General features: G+C 35.9%; 1 protein-coding gene across 1 annotated transcript; it reads left to right on the top strand.

Moving 5' to 3' along the window:
* Positions 1 to 2352: 2352 nt before the first annotated feature.
* On the top strand, positions 2353 to 7503 carry LOC107046392. Its single transcript, XM_015269003.1, has 5 exons — positions 2353 to 2452; positions 2527 to 2694; positions 3117 to 4449; positions 6955 to 7190; positions 7299 to 7503. The coding sequence occupies exons 1-5, from the start codon at positions 2434 to 2436 to the stop codon at positions 7361 to 7363; spliced, it is 1821 nt and encodes a 606-aa protein (XP_015124489.1). The 5' UTR covers positions 2353 to 2433; the 3' UTR covers positions 7364 to 7503.
* The last annotated feature ends 5494 nt before the right edge of the window (positions 7504 to 12997 follow it).

Below are 12997 nucleotides of genomic sequence, written 5' to 3'. Positions count from 1 at the left end.
TGCAGGTTGTACCACGTGACATCAAATGCGACCCTTCCTATTGACCGAAATTTCGATGAGGGAAATACTCAGGGAAACATGGAAATTTGATGTCATTTTGTTTTTGAAAATTCATATTGCTTTGAAAATTCAATCAAGTTGTGAAATTTCCATCTCACTCTCATTGAAAACTTATGGATTTCCTTGAATTCTACCTAAAACTTGAAATTTCATAACATTTTTTCTCCTAAATCCTATTCTATGTCACTCTTATGAGAGTTACTATCATATCTTCCATGCAATTTCAAAAACTCATTCGAAGAGTGAGATCTTTCCACTCTTCTGATCTCCCGGTAGCCACAAGTGTGGCGACGTTGTGTGAAATATGACGTTGTGCGAAATATTTTTTATTTCCGGTTAGAATAAGAGTGAATTTTCTCTAATCAGGGGCTTCGGCCGTGGTTAAAAATGCCAGAATATGCTTTTAGATAAAATGCCATACAAATTTTTTTATATTTTTTAAAGAGTTTTTCGGAAGTTATACTGAAACAGAATTTCACCGACGCGGTGTCGTGAACGCGAATAACGAAAGATCAATAAAATAATAAAATCTTTGAATAATAAATTTGTAGAAGAAATCGTTGAATGAATATATGAGGGCAAGTGTGAGGGTGTAAAAAAAGTTTTTGAGAAATATCACTTGCATAGAAAAAAAGGAAATTGTGAAAAACAATCCATTTGTATCGTGGAGAATAGGCATACCGTCGGAGGGCTGGTCACTTATTAGGAAATCACTGGACCACTCAACTGGAAATCGTGAAAGAAATCGCCAGAAATCACTGAAAATCAAATGATTTCCATTTCCGGTAGTGATTTCCAATGACTACCGGAAGACAAGTCAATTTTTCGGTTTGATTCAAATCGATATTTCGACTTGAATCAGGCCGATTTTTCGATTTGATTCAAACCGATGTCGGCTTGACATTTCTTCTTGAAATACATCAGTTTTCGATTCATATCAGACCCGGAATCCGAATTTTGATGGTCCGAGTCGCTCGACTTGAATCAAGTCGAAAATCGATTAGGCGTCGACTTGAATCAGTACTTTTTTTCTGGGTGTGTGAATTTACATCAATCCATTTAATTCTAAATATAATGCAATCGCAAACTATATGAATTTATGAGAAGACTTATGGTAACACTTGAAAATTTTCGCGGGAAAAAAAATCTCATCCTGTTGAAAGACTTCTTTCTCTCAGTGTGAGCACAAAATTATTTACCAGTAGATTTTACGATTCTTGAAATTGACAAGAGAATATTTTCTTGCATCAAGGAAATCATCTTTATGAAAGGGAATTTTTTCTCTCGGCGTATGGTTTAGCGGGGCCTCCCTCGCGACATGCGACTACTTAGAGTTTCATAGAAAAACCCAGCAAATTTGCTAGACAATTTGCTAGACAATTCTGTTGCATTTTTGCTGAACTTTCTATTTGGTTTTGGTGGGTTCTATTGAAATTTTCAATAAAAAATATTTTATAGAAGAAATCAATTGCATTCGATTTTTCTACACAACTTATTCTGTTGGAATATTTTTTATAAAATTTCCTCGCCTCAAATTTTCTTTTTTTTTTTGTTTGATTTTCTTGATGAAAAGAAAAGAGAAATAGAATAAAAAGACTAAAAATAAGAAAATTGGAGCCTAGGAAATTCTATAGAAAATATCTCAATAGAATGAGTTGTATAGAAAAATTAAATTCTTTTGACTTTTTCTGTTGAATATCACAATATCACAACTGCGAGACTATTGTTTAAAAAAATAATGGAGGAAAGAATTTGATGGGTAAACCCATCCATACTCACTAAAATTAAAATTTCTGTGGAAAAATTATCAATGATGAATAATTTTTTTTGCGTTTTGTATTCATTTTTCCTTGTTACATCCAATGACTCAACTGAAGTTTATTCATACCACTTCAAACACAGTTCAACGTCGAAAAAAACAGCCAATTTTTTAAAACCCTCGTTTTTAGCTTCTGGTTTTTTAACAGTTTTCGAGTACCCTCTATTCATGTAGTAAGCCGATGCAATTCATCGGTACATGAAAATTCTAACAGTGCAAGGGTGAGGCAAAATATCAATACGATGAACCTGTCGCATTTGAAAACCAAAAAAGCTCTAGAACGACGCAAAATTCATTGAATTTCATTCTACCATAGCCGTGGTATCGCCGATTGGAAAAATTCACTCTGCTCCATTCTCTCCTATTCTGTGAATCGAAAAATTATTAAAAACCAAACATTCGAAGTGTCAAAAGAATCCCCGCTCTTCATTTCTTTCTGTTCCCAACCCTCAACCCTAAATTAAGGAAAAATACCAATAACTTCTCGATAAATTTCGGAACGAAACCTCTAAATTCTCAGTACTAAGTAAACTCTAAATAATTCTTCAACAAAGATGAACAGAAACGATAAATGTAAGCTAAATTACTCATCTCTCCAATTATCCTCACTTATCACGAATGCAATGAAACTCCGAAATTATTCACAGGTTGGTTCCAATGTCACGCGAGTAGTCCCCCCATTACCTCGACCTGCCAGAACGATCAGCTTCAAACGAGTCAGAATAACTTTTTCCAAAACCAACAACAAACACCGCAATCCTGTAATCAAACCCTCCAGCCCCCGCTATTTGGCATCATGACCGGAACCCAACCAAGTGAGTCTTTTACTCCCCCTTCAATCGACTTAATACTTTCTCCGACAAATACATTAGAAATGAATAAAAATTTATTAAAATAAAGAAAATTCAGGTGAATAAAGTATGAAATTTTTATGAAATTATTATTTTTATGAAATTTCATAGAATTTGGTACTGGATATTCATTTTCTGTTTGATAATTGATGTTGAATGAGAAATTGTTTTTTTTTGTCTTGAAAATCTGGAAATTCATTGATTTTTTAGCCGTAATGTGAAAAATCGGCTTGAATCCAACCAAAAAATGAACTGAATCACGTCAAAAATCAACTTCAATCAAACCGAAAAATCGACTTGAATCAAATCGAAAATCGACTAGAATCGAGCCGACATCGACTTGAATCAGTACTTTTTTTTGTGTAATCTTCAATTTCTAATATCAGGTTGTCTCCAGTCCCAGCCACAATGCCAGTCAGATGCCTTCTCAAACCCTCAAAGATCCAATCTCTTGACCTCGAACGCTTACCAACAGCCCAATCAAGGCCAACCCTCTCAAATGCATCCCCAGTTGTCGCCCGCACTCCTCGAGCAAATCCGAACCTTCCTGGCTCCATCATCAGGTCCAATCTTCATCCTGCCCACGACATCTCCAACCTCCCAACCATACCCACCAGCTCTCCCGTCTCCTGATTGCCCTGGAGTAAGATCTCCCTGTGGACAGTCCCAGTTGTACCAACCGCCCCCATACTACCCGTACCCCATGCCGATGCCAATCCTGAGTCCCTTCGTGCTGCCCAACACCCCCCAGAAGTTAATATCTGACCCTGCCAATTGCTCCTGCTGCTCTAAGAAATCCTCCGATCATGCCAAGACCGTTAGCCAACAAATTGAATCTGACCAGCATTTTTGCAGCGAAACAGATGATGACACAGTCTGCTCGAAACGTAACTGTCCATCAGCGATAAATCTACAGGCACTAACAGCGCAGCTACTAGCCGTGCCAGGAGTCATCTCTTGTGCAGCTACCAGAATGATTCTGAGGAAAATTTCAGGGTCAAACGTTAGTAATCCCATTGAAGAGATCATGGAGAGAAGTCAGAATGCTTTGAACAGTTTAGCTCAAGAGCAATTATTAACTGAATCTCGAAATGCTCAACAAGTCGGTGCTCTGATAAATCTCCACATGACTGCCAATCCTCCAGCTAATATTGTGCCAATTTTAACAGCGACTCAATTGAAAGTTAATGTTCTGAAAGGACACGCCGATAGTTTAATAACTCGTCGACTGAGTGATCAGGGAATAGGGGCCGACGGTAGTGAACAATTCGATGTAATGATCCTAGGTATGAAGTCTGACGAAGAACTGCGTCAGCTCTTGGTAACTCTCAGACAGAAGGAATGCGATGAGAGAGTAAATTTGAGTTTTGCTCCTTATCGCTCACAGCGGATAATTGCTGAAACTCGGTTGAGGAATGTTGAGAGTAAAATACGACAAGTTGAGAAGGTAATGGAGAAGCGTCGGTTTACAGTGATACCACGTGACAGTAGACATGTAGATTTCGATGGTAGTGGTGGATGGCACGCGTATCCTGGTAGTCTGTCGGCTCCTAGTCCTTTTGGACGTGAAACCACAATGCAACCACAGACGTACGACTCCCCGGATCCCTTTCACATCGAAGTTCGTAGCCCGAGGAGACTGAATCTCAAACCGCACGTTGGTAGCCCAGAAACCACGTACGAACGTGAATTGGAACAGTCTAAGGAGATAACTTTTGGGTAGAAATGATTGGTATTGTGAGAATAAATTGGATATTTCGAGGTTGGAGGATTAGAGGAAACTTGCATCAACCAATTTTCTTTGATCTTCCTACTTTTCTCTTTAGTAGATAAAGATATGAAGAGAGAGAAATAATGTGAAATTATATCTAGATAATTTATAGCCAATCGTGAAGGGTGATGATGGTATTTGCGGTGGTATTGCCGAAACACGGAAAAATACAGGCTTCCATAATTTTGGGAAGTTGCCATCACACACAACGAAATTTTATAGAAAAACCTATTATTGGATTTTTAAGGATATCCAAGTATCTTCTACTATTTGGTATAGACCATACTATAGGTTCAACCATTTTCAATCATCAAATTTGTCAATTAAATTGCATGAGGAAATTAAAAAAAAAATCATGAATATTCAACTTTATTCAAATTATATTTGCACAGAATTATGATTTTTTTTAACATTCGTTGTTTGTAAATAAATAATTGCAATTTTTTAAACTTTTGGAAACCTTATTTTTCCGTCAAAAAATCCGTCAAAGACAAGGCTTCCATTCGGAAGCAAAAAGAATTGAACAAATTTCTTCCAATTCTTTGTTGACTATTTTCGTAGTGATATGGAGGGGGAAGAAGGATAGAAGAATTGTAAATTCTCGGTTGGAATTGCAGATCAATTACATAATTGCTATTTGGAACGGCGGTGGTGGCTGTGTGGTTAGAGTGTGGGATTGGCATGCGCGGGACCCGAGTTCGATTCCCGACGGGGGGGGGGGAATTTGTGACACTCTAAATCTCACGTGTTCATTGTAGAGCGGGAGTCTTGCAAGAGACGACTGTACCCGGGCAGGTTTTTCCCTCAAGTGAGATTTCCCTTGTCCTTCGGTGAATGTGGTAGCCCGAGTTGGCGGGTGGAAAGGGAACAAATAGTAAAAAAACGAAAGGGTATACGAGTAGAAAAAAATAAATAAATAATTGCTATTTGGTAGCGGAGCGAATAGAGGGGGATATGATATGTGGGTGTCGCTCAGGTAGATTTACCACAGATGATTTCTTTCTTTTACTTTTTTTCAACTTGCCTGATGAATTTAATTGAATGATCTTATTCTAAAAAGAACATACGCCGTAAACTGTAGCGTAACGCTCATTCCTCGAATTTCATTGGTCGAACATTCGGATCCGCCCGCATGTGTTCGACTTCGATCGGCTTTCGGTTTTTGTTGTCTTTAACACGCGCACTTAAGCGCGCGATCGTTCTCGTGATAAAAAATGAGGAGATATTCTTTTTTATTTCATGCTTTTCTTTCGATGGCGGGAACAATGATGGCGATAGGAGGATGCTCAGGAAAATATTGATGACTGATTTTTCTACGGCAGGCGCTCAATCTGAAAAATTTTGACGAAGTTTTTTTTACATTTCACTGTTCTTACTCCTTCATTCAGCTATCTAGAAATAACTCAAAGGAAGCTACTACTGGCTACATTTAAATGGAGTTCAAACTATGCATTCATGAAAAATGAGACACATGTCACCATACCCTAGACTAAAGCGGGAAAATTCAGTGATGTTTTTCCACTCAATAAAATTTGAAAAATCCGCATTACCAAATTCGAAATAGAAATTGAGGAGGACCGATAGAAAGTCCAATACGACTTTGCACTGAGAGAAAAATCGACATAATATGGCAAAAATAATTTCCTGAGTGGAGAACATCGCATGCATATTCGATCAATTCATGGCAAGTTTCAGACAAAAGATCAGTGCTCTTTGGGCAAAAGCAAGATGATAGTGAATGAGAAAATTACATTTTTTTCTGGAAATTAGATCATATTCCTAAAGAGACAAAGTCAGTTTGAGAGAAGAAAAAGATATTATTGCTTTCCTTTGAAGTCATTGAGAGCAAGTGACGATTATATTTTAGAAATATCTGAAAGTTCTCCCCTGTATAAATTCTGTATTCATTCAATATGAAAGTCTCTGATCCATGATTCACTGAAACTTTTAATATTTTCAGTAGTTTTCTTATCTTTTGACACGAAATAAACGATTTCTTGAGGCGAGAAATTGTCGTTCTATCGCCAAGTGTTCGGGTTCAAGTCATGAACATTTCACAGGATTTTTACACTGTCTGACTCATTATGTGAAATTCTTATCCCACGCGTTTTCCCCTTAAGAGATGAGATATTTGACGCAAGAAATTAGTTTTGTGATATTATGTCGATATTTCTCTCAGTGTAATTGAATCTCCTCGGCAAATTGCTGAAATTTTCTCCTGAAATTTTTCATGCGTTTTGGGCTGACCATTACCATCTTCACATCCCTTGAGAATTTCGTGGTTTTCGAGGCTTACTATTTCGCCCATAAAATGAATGAACCATATTTATTCATATTGAATTACGTGTTATTTAAAGAACAATGATCAATTACTAAATAATTGAATTGAGGCCATGAACTAGAAATAAACAAATATTTGAAAAATCATGCAAGTTTCTCATTGGTTTCCATAGAATCAAATCAGAGAATGACGAGCGGAGTAATGATCGAAGACGTCATATCAATCAAGAGATCGTGGATGTTAAGGTGAAAGAGGAGGACAAAAATCCTCAGGATTGTGGGGAAGACGGTGACATCTCATTCGTCACAACCTTATCAGTAGCTCTAGTGCAAACCCCTGAAAAAGATACAGTGAATGAGGAAAATGAAATATCTCTTTGTCATGCTTCTAACAAGAATCCTAGTGCAGGTAAATCTTATAATACAGTGGATAAATTCATACGAGGGATGAAGATGGAGATGTTGAAACGGTTGCCGACCGTAAGATATAATTTTCCTTCGCTTCGTATCTACTTAGGAAATCCGTATGCCAGTGAAAAGGATGAAGGAACCGAGAATCGTATTACGGAGGAAAAAAAGTGAGTCTAACATCATGTTGATCCAGACGGAATATTTTCCGTGGAGATGGGTATGAAAAGACCATTGATGGAGAACTCCTGAGATCCTCTATAAAACGAAAAAAATCAGAGAGCACAGATATTAAAACGAGTGGAAAAAATGAAATGGAGGATTTCAATAATATCAAAGAATTACTTGGAAAATCCCTATTTTTTGTGAATCCCGGAATAAAAAAAAAATTCTCGAATAATGTACTTTTAGTCAATGGGGAAGACTTGAATGGAGCAATGAAGAGATGAGAAGTTCATCCGGATTTCAAGTAATTAATATCATAGTATATCACTGAATGAATTTCTCAAGTGCTCGATAATATGTTGATTTTATTCTAAAACAGTAAGGATGCAATGAACTAAACTCACTCGTCAATTTACCTTGATTTCAGTGCAAATTTACACTTCACCGAACGAGTCCTCCACTTTCGATAGAAAAGAAAAGACCAAATCTCATTTCACAAAAATGACAATATAGTATATTTCAGGAAATCGATAATGAATTTTTCGATTCTCAATTTGATTTTGTCGAATTCAATGTGGCATCAGATTCGCGAAATACCACATCGGCACCGGGCATTGATGGAATTAATTATCAAGCGATTAAGAAACTTCCAATAAAATTCAAACTTTTGCTACTGGATATATACAATGAAATGTACCAGACTCGGAGAGGGAGTGACCGTCGTATGTGTTGGACGCGGTTGAGCGTGGGTCTGCGGTTTTTTCGCAATTATTGTGTTTATTCTCGACCAAGTGGGGGCCGAATTGATTGAATAGTATTCTTAATCACGTTGATCACCCGAGGAAGTGTTATCTCNGTACCAGACTCAGGATTCCCGGTGGCTTGGCGCAGTGGGTAAATTCGTTGCCTCACGTGCGAAACGTTCCGAGTTCAAAACCCGGCCGGGTAGAATGGTGAGATCTAACCATATAAAGTCTTGATCATCATCACAGCATACTCTAATCGGGTCGAAGCGATGTAAAATAACGATAAAAAATCGACTCAGGATTACCCCTAGTGATGCCGTCGAGACTAGTTGAGAATTATTTTGAAGGGATCATCACGGTCTGAAAAAACATCGAAAGTTTAGGAATCGTCGCAATCTCGAAAGACATTGGATCGGTGCATCTCGTCACAATTCTGAGAGGATTTATCTTACGTGGATCTCGAGATTTTCGGTTTTTTAAGTTCACGCGACGAGACGAGACAGATATTTGAGACAAATATTTGAAAAACAGAAAATACTGAAACTCAGACGAGATGGATTCTTTCAAGTTCGTGACGAGATGCACCGATCCAATGTCTTTCGAGATTACGACGATTCCTAAACTTTCGATGTTTTCTTAGACCGTGATGATCTTTCCAAAATAATTCTCGTCTAGTCTTGACGGCATCACTAATTACCCCTTAAGCTGGAAAAATAATATGTTCATTTTATAGGAAAATCAGATGGTGCTAGCGTCGGCCAATAACACTTTCTTCATGTTTGGGTAAACTATTTGAAACTATTGTTAAAAATAGATTACAGTGGCATTTCGAATACAATGAGATGATTCCTAAAAGTCAGACAGGGTTCAGAAAGGGAGTATCTACAAGTAATATCCTGCTTAACTTTACACTCTTTGTAGAACATGTTTCCAATAAGTGGCAACATGCATTTGGAACTTTTCTAATGTATGTGGAACTTTTGATAATGTAAATATTAGTATATTATTGGACAAATTGGCTGCAGCGGGTTGCTCAAGTAAAATAATAAATTTTGTACATTTTTTAACTTATGGAAGATACATAAATGTGACCGAAGGAAAGAATCCTAGATTGGTATTTAAAGGTGTTCCACAGGGGGAGGGAGGTGTTCAGTCCATTGTTGTATATTTTGCTTTCGAATGGAAGCTTTGTAATCGTTCAAAATTAAGTTTCCAAATTTTTGTGGCAGGGTAATTAAATATGGTCTAAAAAGTATAAATATGCGATTTTTAGATGGTGTCTGTATGTATGTATGTATGTATGTATGTATGTATGTATGTATGTATGTATGTGTGTGTACTTTTTTTCAATTTTTTTTCGCAATTTTCTTTATAGGAACTTGATGAAATTTCATGAATTTTTCCATGGATATAGACGTTAATATGCTCTGTTCATCGACACCAATTAAAGTTGACTTATTCACAGAGTTTGTGAAATATTGGTATTTTTTCAAAAATTGATTTTTCGACGCTCAGTCTAAGAATTGTTATCAGAATGAAATTAATCCTGGCTTAAGGAACTTCCGCAGTAAGTATACTTGGTGAAAATTTCGAAATGGTATAAAGACGCAATATTTGGTTCATATATTGTTGACCACATTCAAAAACTATTCCCAAAATTTCAAGTACCTTGTCCACCCCATTTTCGAGATATACATCGTCAAAAATGGAAAAAACACAAAAATTGAATGTTTGGCGATGCATATCTCAAAAATGGGGTGGACCAGGGACTTGAAATTTTGGGAATATCTTTTTAATGTGGTCAACAACATATGATCCAAATATTGCGTCTTTATACCATTTCGAAATTTTCACCAAGTATACTTACTGCGGAAGTACCTTAAAAAAATTTGTATTGATAGCCTCTTGATTCTATCAGAATATGATGCGGATCGCATCTATCACTATTAAGCTACAGCATAGAGTTTGTCAGATTTTTTTTTTCATTTTTTTCATGATAAACTGGAAAAGTTAACTGTCATATCAATGAAATCATGGCTCAAAAAGATTGTTTTGGTGCTTTCTCGATGAAGTGCAAAGATGATGAAAGCAGCATAACTATTTATTAAGTTGCATACTAGCAATATGAAACTTTAGGTCATATGGAGGTCATATGCGGCAATATGAGGGTCATATAGGCTCACAAAAGGGTAATATAGGGATCATAAGAGAGTCATATGGGTGTTACTATTCAAAACAATAAAAAATAAGAGTAATAAATTTCAAAAATAGAGAATCCATTCAGAAGCATATTGCTAATTTGTTAGCAACATAAACTATACCCATATACAGAAAATACGATTATCCACTTGTTTTATGTTAATAATATAACTAATGGCATTCCGCAGTGAGTATTTCACGCACGAAAAAGTTCAATAGAAAAACCTATCGAATTCGTTAGAAAATTCTATTGAATTTCTATCAAACTTTCTATTAGTTTTTGGCTGATTCTATTGGCATGTTCAGTAGAAAACATTCAACAGAACAAGTCAACAGAATTTGATTTTTCTATATAACTTATTCTTTTCATATATTTTCTACAGAATTTGCTCGACTCAAATTTTCTAAGTTTTTTTCATTCTATTTTTATTTTCTTCTCACCAAGAAAATTTGAGCCGAGGAAATTCTATAGAAAATATCTCAATAGAATAAGTTGTATAGAAAAATTGAATTCTATTGACTTTTTCTACTGAATATTTTCTATTGAACATTTCAATAGACTCCGCCAAAAACTAATAGAACAGTTCAATAGGAATTCAATAGAATTTTCTAACGAATTCGATAGGTTTTTCTATTAAATTTTTTCGTCCGTGTTGTATCAGAATTCGCGGACGATATAGCACTAATCACTAAAAATAATGAGCTAGAAAATGGTAAATCAGATCTGGAATTAGCAGTCAATATCGTTAAAAACAATTTGTATGAATTAGGGTTGGATCTTTCTCCACAAAAAACTAAATTTATCCACTTTAATAGACAGGGCTTTAATCCGGGTGATATACATTTAAGAGTAGGGGACCATGACCTTCCTTTTAAATATAAAGTCAAGTTTTTGGGAATTGTTTTTGATCCTAAATTGACTTTTAAGGATCATGTGGCTGAAGTGGAAAAAAAGTGCAATAAAGCGTTAAATATAGTCAAATATCTGAGGGGAACTTGGTGGGGCGCTGATCCTTCTACATTAACTGTTTATTACAAAAGTTTCGTTCAATCAATTTCCGAGTACGCCCTATTTATTTATCACCCTACTGGAAAAGATTTAAGTTACTAGAAAAGACTGAAGTTAGAAATAATTCAAAATGCAGCTATTAGGGCTGCTTTAGGTTACAGAAAAAGTACTTCAAATATTGTCATGGTGGGTGAATCTAGACTGCCTCTGATGATAGAGCGTGCAAAACTTTTGGGACACCATTTTTTTTTAAAACTCTATCGAATGAAAATTTATTAATCGATTAAATTGTGAGAAAGTATGCGTCAATTATATTGCGGAATTGAAGGCAATGAACGAACAGATGAAAATCCTAGAGAAGCGACAAAAGATATCTATGATGATGACATTCAGATTCCTTTCAGCGATTATAGAGAGCTTCACAAGAAAAATTCAAAACAAAATACTATAAAGTATCTCATCGAGCAATCAAGGTACAAAGGAAAATAATATTTTTCGAACTATTATACCAAGAAGAGTAAAACTTGATATTATAATATTAACGATAACAGAGAGTTTATAGTTTTTGTGAATAGATTGAGATCCAATCACTATCATTTGCCAAGTCCATTGGCGCGTGTAGGAATAATCAATGACCCCAGTTGTGAATGTGGATATGACGAGAAGGATATTAATCATATAGTATGGCAATTTTCTCTGTGGCAGGAACACAGATCTCTAGCCTACACCTATGCTAAACTGCAAAGATCCGGTTCTCGTCCATACAATATTAAAATATTCCTTGCAAAATCCAATGTATATGCTCTGCGAATAATATTTGCTTTTTTTGAAGAAATGCAAGATAAATGTATAAGGGAAAGAAAACAAAACTAATGGTAATGAATTTGTTATATGTAATAAACTCTAAATAAACAAGTTTAAACAAAAAAATTGTTCTATGTGCGTAAAGCAGTTGTTTTCCGCACAGCGTGCGTAAAGTTTGTCAGCGTGCCTAAGGGTAAGGCCGTAATTGACGCATCGCGAAACTCACGCAATGCATGAAATAATCGTTCAACTGTTTTTCGATTATTTTTTTCAATTGCAATCATTGTGGTTGAATTCATTGCCGCAAAAGCCACACTTGCGTTGCATTCATTGTGGCTGAAGTGAATTCCCGCGAAGCGAAGAAGAGTTCAAGAGTCAAGAGCGAAGCTTTACGCACATCATATTTGAAAATAGGGAAAGTGGGGCAATATTTTTTTTAAATTTTACTAATTCATTGAACTATTGATGAAACGGGATAATTTTTCTCCCCTGAAAAGTACTCATCTTCCTCTTTGTGATGAGTCCAGACTGAGCTCAATTCATGAATTTAGTGGTGAGTTATGAACAAGTGGGAAATTGCTCTTGTCTTCATATGGCATCGTGATTGTTGCGCATAAATTAGGAATATGCTTCTGAATAGTCATTTTGCAGATCATTTTCTTCTATGATATATAGATCATTGTTTATTTTATGTTAATCAATTGAATGAAATTTATTTTTAAACAATGGTGTCGGATTTTCAATTTATTTGAACGTCATCATTATCATTACTCTTATTAAACCTTTCTTTTATACAACCGATTGTTTCGGAATAGTAATGGGTCGCTATGGCACAAAACAGCCGAATCTGAAATTTGAACGATTACAAAATTGCCATTGGGAAAC

This window comes from Diachasma alloeum, unplaced genomic scaffold (assembly GCF_001412515.2).
Source record: "Diachasma alloeum isolate Michigan unplaced genomic scaffold, Dall2.0 Dall_scaffold_01350, whole genome shotgun sequence".
Taxonomy (NCBI): domain Eukaryota; kingdom Metazoa; phylum Arthropoda; class Insecta; order Hymenoptera; family Braconidae; genus Diachasma; species Diachasma alloeum.
Note: the sequence above shows the minus strand (reverse complement) of the source record. Positions and strands in the feature narration are given on the sequence as shown.